Genomic DNA, 9,458 nt, shown 5'->3' on the forward strand with positions numbered 1-9,458 from the left:
TTAATTTCATTATATGTATGTAACTGTGTGTCTCGTATCATGTTCCAAAATTGCAAGGCCGGACGCAGGAATTAGTAGTAGGGGTTGCATAATTTTTTTTTCCCGTCACACATAATATATAACATTGAAAAAACAAAATCCAGTCAAACATCTAATATAATTTTTTTCTGGTTAAACATAATATAACAACGATATATTATAATTTAAATTTATCATCTTCATGCATATATCTTTTAAAACCGCTCCATTACTTTTTCATTCTTGATTTTCGCAAGTGCTTCGGTCTCGACATTAGAAAGCAATGCGTCGGTCAAAAATTCATCGCCAATTTTGTTACGCAAGTCGGTCTTCAAGAGCTTCATCTTTGAAAAACATCTTTCTACACTTGCGGTCGTTACGGGTAATATCAAAGCCAACTTCAATAGCTTATAAACCAAACGATAAGACCGATGCTTCCCCGTACTAACCATCAAACGAGAAAGATCGGAAATTCCTTTCAAACTAGCGAAGCGCTCATCTTTGATGCAAGAGTGATAAAATATCTCAAGTTGTCCTTCAAGGTCTATCATATATGAATCATCAAAGTCATATTTGTATAACTTACACAACTTCAATAACTTTGATTTATCAAATTGTGCAAATGAATCATAAGGGCTCAAAGCACCCATGTATTCTAGTAATTGGGTGCTTGTTTCACTAAATCGATCCCGATATTCTGTAAGTTGGATATCTACCACCGTATTGAAGATTTCAACCTCAAAATGAAACCTATTAGTCTTTGTAGTCCTACGGTTTCTCGCACCAATATACAACTCTTCCATTATCCAAAGTATCAATTTCGTGTGTTTGACAAAAAGAGGATACTTATGGCAAAATGCTAGCAAACCCTATGTTTTTAAAAGATTGCAATGCTTCCATTGTCCCTCTAACCATCGAAGTCGCTTCTAAAATGTCTAGATCTTTTCTTTGAAGTTGCTTTGACAATGTACCCGTGAGGTGTAAAATGTCATACATCATGTGTAAGTAAAACACGCACTCATATGATTTAAAATATGCGAAGATTCCAAATGCTTGTTGATGGTTTGCTAATGACCCTCCCTCCTCTTTAAAATCTAAAACTATAAGAACATCCGCAAACAACTTCATCAAACTTGTGAGTGTATTGAAATGTGAACCCTATCTTGTTTTTCCCGCTCAAACAAGTGTAGTCTCTTGATTTAACCCTCTTCCGGTTTCAAGTTCACCACTACACAAGCCTTTTTGCACCGTTTCTCTTGCTTGCTCTCGTAGTAAGACTTTTCTTTTTACACAATGCACAAACTACATTAACCACCAACAAAATTTGCTCAAAAAAGTCACTAACACCATCATGCTTCTTTGCTACAGCCACAACTACTAATTGAAGTTGGTGTGCATAGCAATGTACATAAAAAATCGTGTCGTTCTCTTGTAATATGAAAGCTTTCAAACCATTGAATTCCACTCGCATATTGCTAGCCCCATCATAACCTTGTCCTCTTATCTATTAAAATTTAAAACAATTAATATATATATATATATATATATATATATATTAATTAAATTGAAATAATAAAAAAGTAAAGAATAAATTACCTGACTAAAACTCAACTTATTACTTGTAAGTACTTCATTTATGGCGTTTTTGAGTGTCAAAGAAGATGTATCCTTCACGTGCACTAGACCTATGAATCTTTCTTTCACAAAGCCAAGACTATCAACATAACGCAACACAATAGTCATTTGTTCCTTTTTTGAAACATCGCTAGATTCATCAACTAGTAAAGCAAAACCATCTTGACCAATCTCTTCACAAATACTGTCACACCCCCGAACCAGACGGTGGAAACGTCCGGGGGCTGTCGTGACTCAATTGAATACTATCACAATGAATATACATGAAACATAACATCATACATCACCAAGCATTGGAATATAACAACTGGTAGCGTTTACATTTAGTACATTGTTCCCTAACATTACATGCCCAAAAAGTAGATTGTTCGGTGCTAATTAAACAAGCAGCAAAACGTCACTGAGTACACTTATCCCTTCGATTTATCTGTTACCTGAGAATACAAGTATTTTGAAAAACGTCAACATATGAAATGTTGGTGAGTTCATAAGTAATGTTTGAAATCCAATGTTTGTATTGTTTCGAAAACCACCAGAAAATCTGATATTTTCTGAAAATAGTATAACGTAAAAAAAAGTGTGAAGATCCATGAGTATGCTTGTTTGTTTTCTATAGATGTAAGCGTACGAGTTGTAAAATTCAGCATGTAGTTCGTAAGTGTACTAGTTGAAAACCCTAGGAAAACCCCGACGTTTTCCTATCACTTGGCTTTAGTTAGTTTATGTGTTATTGTTTCGTTACATCAGAGGTATTCGTTGAGCTCCGGAGGCATTGAGTATACAGTGAGTGGTGAATTGTTGTAATGTCCGTTAATGAAAACGTCCAGTCGACAACTGTACTAGCGATCCCTTAGGCGTCACTCGCACTTATTCACACAACTCAATCCTCCCGGACTTGTGTAGTCCCACGACCGAAGAGAAAAAGAGAAGGTGTGAAACCCTCGGTATTTCCCTACATCGTTCAAGACCATTGCAATTGCGAAGGGCCCGAAGCCCAACCCGCAATCGTGAGTTCCCGACTTTACTAGCAGCACCGAAGGACCCTTGGGGACCAGCAGCACGTTTGCCATTGAAAGTCCTTTTACACGCGGTTAAGTCGTATTAGACCCAACTACATGTAAGCAAGTATCCTTTGGGCCTAAAGATCATGTCATCGGGCTAGCTAGGCTCAACAAGCATGATTTGCAACTTTTGGACCTAAGGAGTGTACGTCGACGTATTGAGTAATTCCACGAGAGTATAGAGTTCCGAGAGTTCCATATGTGTATTGAGCGTTGTAGTGTTAGTAGTTTTTGATTTGTTATTGATTCGAGACCGAATCAATTCGTTTAACAACGATTTTTGGTATTGTTGTGTATTGTGTCGGTAGTCACGGTGCCAATATTCGATCAAGTTGCGTGTATTGAATTAGCCTTGAAAGTTTTCTGTTTTCAGCCCCTCATTGTTTGTAAAATTTACTTTTTCAACCCTCTAATTATACAGCTTTCCGGTTTGGTCCTTAAATCATTTTTCTTGACATTTTAACACCAAAAATTATTGAAATTAATATTTTTCAGCATATTTTTCATTGAAACAGTTTAAGTCCCTGAAATTGCAGTTTTCTCGGTTATAACCCCTCTTTTTCGCAGTTTTTACAATTTTGGCCCCAATTGGAAATTTTTTGCAACTTTGGTCCTTTTTAAATTTGAAAAGCATTTTAAACCTTTGAAAAGTACTTGTAACACTAGTAGTCCACTGTTTTACAGAAAAACACAGTTTTGGCCCTCCAAAACAGAAAATTTCGCATAATGGGCCCTATTGGGCCGAAATTGTCATTTTTAGCCCATTAAGCTTGAAATTTATATTTTTAATCCTCCAAATGAGTATATTTTCAGAAAATATTTCATTGAAACTGTTTTGACACTCCTCATCCATCAGAATTCGTGATATGACATTTTGGGCCCTTTAACTTTATATTTTTATCATTTTATGTCCAAAAATTGAGTTTTTAGTCCAAATAAAATGTGATTAAGCCATTTAGCTATTTTTCTTGGAACACTTTCTATGTAGAAAGATACTTGATGCTAGTATCATTAATCATAAAGTATATCTCGGTTTTTAGGGGTTTTAAGGCTAGATCCAACATTATAACACACAAAAACACACACATAAGCATAGAAATCAGACAAGGCATACAAAACATATATATAGATCTACACTTTCACTTGTATTCCCCCCCCCCCCCCCACAAAACTCATAAAAACAGAAAATAGGGGGTATGACGCCCACCTTAGGATGTGATTTCGGTTTTTGAAGAAAAGATGGGAGAAAACTTCGTGGTTTTTGGCCTTAGCACCCTTTTCTTGAAGATCTCGAGTTTGATGTGCTTCTAGGATGTAAGATCACGGGTTTTGCATGGATTAGGAAAAGATTTTGATAACAAAAAGAATCTAAGTCATAGATCTAAGCATAATCTTACCTTAGATGAAGAATTTGTGGAAATATCCTCTTAAAAGCTTCCTAAATTTCGAGATTTTTGAGTGGAGAGGGAGGAAGTGTTCTTGAGTTTTCTTGAGAGAGTTGGAGAGATATTTGTGTATGTGTGTGTGTGTTTCGGCCGAGAGTGAGTGAGAGAAGAGAGAAATAGACCATGAAGTGATGCATGCATGGAAGTATGGGACATGTTGCATGGAAATCCTTTGGTTAATTGTGAGGTGTCACTCATAAGGTCAACCCTTCCTCTTGGGCTTGTTTTGGGCCGAAAATATGGAAGGAAAAAAGAGAAATTTGGGCTTTAATGCCCACAAGCCCATGTGTAAATTAAGTTGGATGAGTTTTAACCTAAAAGGAAATATAATGTGATTTTTACACTTTGTTGGGCTAGTTTAAGTTAATCATGGATCAAAGCTTTTAATTCATTTCATTCTAGGCCCAATATGGCCCAAAATATTGAAATAAATAAATGTGGGTCCATTTAGAGCCCATTTAAGGGTTCTAAGCCCATGATAGTCAAATTGGAAGCTTATTGGTCCATTTAGGTCCAATAAGGAAATCCTAGTCCAAAATGGACCTAGACAAGGACCTCTAGGGTTTCCAATTGGTTGTTGACTATTTGTAGCACTTGCATGATGTATTTAATTGAAGTTTTTGATGTCATAATAATAGGTATCACACATGCTCTTAAGTTTTTGATTCAACCTTTACTTGAATGTAGTGATTAGAAGACACAAAATTTCTAGTTGTGACATCATCCCCCCGTTAGAGGGAATTTCGTCCCGAAATTCTGTTTGAAAGCTAGACTTGAGAATGCTAGAATAGGTGAGGGTACTTTTGTTTCATTTGGTCTTCGTGTTCCCACGTGAATTCTGGCCCACGCTTTGCGTTCCACCGTACTTTCACGATCGGGATGCGACTTTGCTTAGTACGCTTCACCTCCCTGTCCAAGATTTCAATTGGTTCTTCAACAAACAGTAGATTCTCATTGATTTCAATCTCATCAAGAGGAATGATGAGGGTTTCATCAAATAGGCACTTCTTCAGATTAGAGACATGAAACACAGGGTGTACACCGCTTAGCTCTGCGGGTAGTTGCAGTCTGTATGCTACCGGACCTATTCGGGCGACGATTTCGAAAGGTCCAATGTACCGTGGGTTCAGTTTTCCCCGCTTCCTAAAACGAATCATTCAATTCCCATGAGATTCCTTTAATAACACGCGATCCTCGACTTGCCATCCTAATGGCTTACGCCGCTTGTCAGCATAGCTCTTTTATAGGTCTCGCGGTGCTTGAGGTCCAGCTTTGATTTGGATTATCCTCTCTGTTGTTTCGCTAGTGGTTTCTGGTCTCATGAGAGTACTACCGAGTGATATGCATCTATGACTATAAAGAGTTTCGAAACGAACAATCTTGATGCTCGTGCGATAATTGTTATTGTATGAGGGTTTAGTCAAGGGAAACTAGGTATTCCCTGACTTGTTGAATTCAAACACCCAGACTGATAGCATGAATTTGAGTGGTTGCATGGTTTGTTTGCTTTGGCTATTGGTTTGAGAGTAGTAAACAACACTCATAGTTAGCTATGTTCCCATAGTCTTTTGAGATGACTGTCAAAGTCTTGAAGTAATCCTGTTATCTCGATTCAAGATAGTAGATACCGATATTTCATGGAGTCTCACGATCGGTAGTAGCAGGAAATGGGTAGACTAGGTTAACCTATCGATGATCACCCGGATATCATTGTGATATTCACCGGCTTTGATACTTTCGAGGCTGGTAGTAGGTGTTGACAATGTTTTGTTCTTGTTTTGTGAGCAGACGAGTATGCTATTGATAATAAAAAGGCTAACTAGGAGTGGTTGAGAGAACTTGGTTCGTAGGGTCCATGAATAGCATGGGAGCATTCGTTAGACCGAAGGGTATCGCAATGAATTTGAAATGGTCGTGACGAGTTCGGAAAGCAGTTTTTGAAATGTCGTCTTCTCGGACTCGAAGTTGTTGATAACCGATTCTTAGATCTATTTTAGAGAAGTAGCTAGCTCCTTGGAGCTGGCCAAATAGATCATCAGTCCGTGGAAGTAGGTATCAATTTTTAATGGGGAGATTATTCAATTTCCTAAAATCGATGTACCTTCTGAAGGATCCGTCTTCTTGAAGAACAAGATCGGAGCTCTCTAGGATGAGAAGCTTGGTCTAATGAATCCTTTGCGCAACAATTCTACTCATTTGACAGGATAACTTGTGAATTTTTGGCGAGAGTCAATCTATAGGGTGAATTGGCAATTGATGTGGTTCCCGATATGAGGTTGATTCAAAATTCGACCTGTCTCTCTGGGATATTCCCGAAAGTTCCTCGGGAAATACATTTAGAAAATCACATGCTACTGGAATCCCTTGTATGCCTACCTCTTCTTCGGTCTTGTCCACAACATGAGTGAGGAGAACGTAGTTCTTCTGGTGCAGGCACTTCTGCGCCTTGATGCACGAGATAGGAAGAGGATTGGCGCCAGGTTTATCACCATGGATTATTAGAGTCTTTGTGATTAGGAAGGTGAAGGCAAACGGCCTTCTCGCGACACATAGTATCAGCACGGTGGGGGCTTAACCCAACCATGACGATTATCACATTAAAACTCCTAATATTTACCGGCAAGAAATCTATTTGTAATGAATGGTTGTTTAGTGTTAAGGTTTACTCCACATAAGTACCCTAGGTTAAATCAGTTTTTCCCATTGGCCATGTCCATTGAGAAGGCTTAGCTTAGTTTTTGGGGATGTTGTTTTAGTAAGTGTTTGAATATGTTACTAATCGAAACTTCACTCGGATTTACCATTGAATAAGAGGTAAGCGAAAGAGTCGTCAAGTGGGAACATACCAATAACAACCGTTGGGTCTTGGACTGCTTCGCCTTGACCCCAGGTCAGGACCATTTCTAATCTTTCTGCACCTTGATTGTTATCCTTGGGGCAACTACGCCAGAAGTGACCGGTTACTCCACACCCATAGCAGGTGTGAATGGTATCATTATTGGTGTTGTTGTTAGGGTTGTTGTGATTTTTGTCGTTTTCATTTGGCTGACGCTTCTGGCATGGATAAGTTCTACAGAATTTGGCGGGGTGATTCTTTTGGTTGCATTTGTCACAGTGCATCTCTCGGCAGGCTCCATTATGATGGAATTTGCACTGGTTGCATTTTGGAAGGATTCCAACATATGGTCTCCTGGTTGTTGGTGTAATAGGGGTCATGGTCTCATGAACAACAACAACATGTTGCTTCCTTGAGAACCCTTGAGTGGGATGCCCCTTTCTCTTACTTCCAGACCTCAGCTTCCTGCTCTTAAGCTTGGGGTTTGGAGTTCCTTGATAGGTTGTCACTTGTTGGTTTCCATGTTCGTCCCTTTGGCTAGAGTTGTCAATGCTATTCCCGCCTCCATTTGGGTTATTTGCATCGATATGTGCCATAGTAGCGGTTACTGCCGCCATTACAGCAGCTTGAAATGTAGCAGAGTCCATCTGCAGGAGCGGTGTCTCGCGGGGTAGTACGTAATCACATATTTGGCATGATCATTGCGTCTATCCTTAGAGTATATAGGTTGTTCTGGTTTTGAGATCCTTGAGTGTCTAGTGGTCTCGAGGGTTCGCTTGTGTATATTATTGAGTCCTTGCAGTAATGTGAAATCAATATAGCACCTAATTGTTTCAGGGGTAAGTACCATCTCAATACACGAAAGAGAGTCATGTCGGATAGTAGTGGGGAACTAGAAAAGGCTGATCCTAATCGTGGCGGGAAGTGTCTGGTGGTGGTGCTAGTGAAATGGATGCACCTTGGAGACGAGCTACTTGTTGCTCGGTATCTCGTAGGCGTACGTCCCAAACTAACTGTCTCGCTCGAGAGTCTCCATTCGCTTCCCGTGTTTGCCTTTCATCCCTCCTATTAGCAGACCACATTTGTTTCGTTCGATTTGGGGTGTCCTGAGCTTGATTATCAATACCTCGGGTGCGTCAGACCAAGACTGGGAGCGCCTCGTCAACGGGTTCTTTATGGCCGATGGTCGGAGAGACCTCGGTTCCTGCCCTAGTGTGGTCGTATCCCCTGCTGGTGACTCTATTTCCAAATTTCGTATACCCAAGGGGGCATGGGGCCACTGGGGCCCACACGATAAGTCGGTACTCTGGCTTTTCATGGATGGTTAATGACATCAGATTATGCATCCGAGTCATCATCATCTCTGCCCTTGGGCTCTTCCTCCTCGAGGTCCATTTATTGACTTGGCGGGTTCACCGGCGAGTTCTACTTCGTGTTCCTCCTGCGGTTCTTCCTCTGGATCGAGCCACCCTACTGTTCCTTGACTAGGGAGATAAGGTTTTCCTGACTAATGATAGTTGTCTATAGCGTATTGCACGAAGGACTATGAATACTAAAATCAAATAGAATACCAATTACTCCTATAATCCTACAACTATTGCATAGATTTAGTTGGGGTTCCCTTTTTGGAGATTAAGGGGTATGTTTTTAGATTCCCTAGCTATCACGATTTCTTCCAGACATGTGATGGTTGTACCTTGGAGGGAATGTAGTTGATCAGGCTACATCCGCTCCTTGATACAACCAAGAACAGTCCTGGATTAACCGAGATACTAGCAAGGGTGTTTTACTGTTATGTTTTACTTGTTTTGTTCAGAGTTATGTTAGTCCCTCTTTTGGTTTATAGTTTCATATCAATGTATGGTTAGATATGCTAGTTCACTATAAATAGAGCTCTGATACCAACCTGTCACACCCCCGAACCAGATGGCGGAAACGTCCGGGGGCTGTCGTGACTCAATTGAATACCATCACAACGAATATACATGAAACATAACATCATACATCACCAAGCATTGGAATATAACAACTGGTAGCGTTTACATTTAGTACATTGTTCCCTAACATTACATGCCCAAAAAGTAGATTGTTCGGTGCTAATTAAACAAGTAGCAAAACGTCACTGAGTACACTTATCCCTTCGATTTATCTGTTACCTGAGAATACAAGTATTTTGAAAAACGTCAACATATGAAATGTTGGTGAGTTCATAAGTAATGTTTGAAATCCAATGTTTGTATTGTTTTGAAAACCACCAGAAAATCCGATATTTTCTGAAAATAGTATAACGTAAAAAAAAAAGTGTGAAGATCCGTGAGTATGCTTGTTTGTTTTCTATAGATGTAAGCGTACGAGTTGTAAAATTCAGCATGTAGTTCGTAAGTGTACTAGTTGAAAACCCTAGGAAAACCCCGACGTTTTCCTATCACTTGGCTTTAGTTAGTTTATGTGTTATTGTTTCGT

The 9,458-nt window shown here is 39.4% G+C and overlaps 1 protein-coding gene across 1 annotated transcript; it reads right to left on the minus strand.

Annotated features, from left to right (window-relative positions):
• Positions 1–233: 233 nt before the first annotated feature.
• On the minus strand, positions 234–821 carry LOC145036118 (uncharacterized). Its single transcript, XM_078984594.1, has one exon. The coding sequence runs from the start codon at positions 819–821 to the stop codon at positions 234–236; it is 588 nt and encodes a 195-aa protein (XP_078840720.1).
• Positions 822–9,458: the final 8,637 nt, after the last annotated feature.

The sequence above is a fragment of the Lactuca saligna genome, chromosome 3, assembly GCF_052625555.1.
Source record: "Lactuca saligna cultivar CGN05327 chromosome 3, ASM5262555v1, whole genome shotgun sequence".
Taxonomy (NCBI): domain Eukaryota; kingdom Viridiplantae; phylum Streptophyta; class Magnoliopsida; order Asterales; family Asteraceae; genus Lactuca; species Lactuca saligna.

Coding starts and splice junctions, on each gene's coding strand:
- LOC145036118 (XM_078984594.1), bottom strand. CDS start 821: ATGGAAGAGTTGTATATTGGTGCGAGAAACCGTAGGACTACAAAGACT.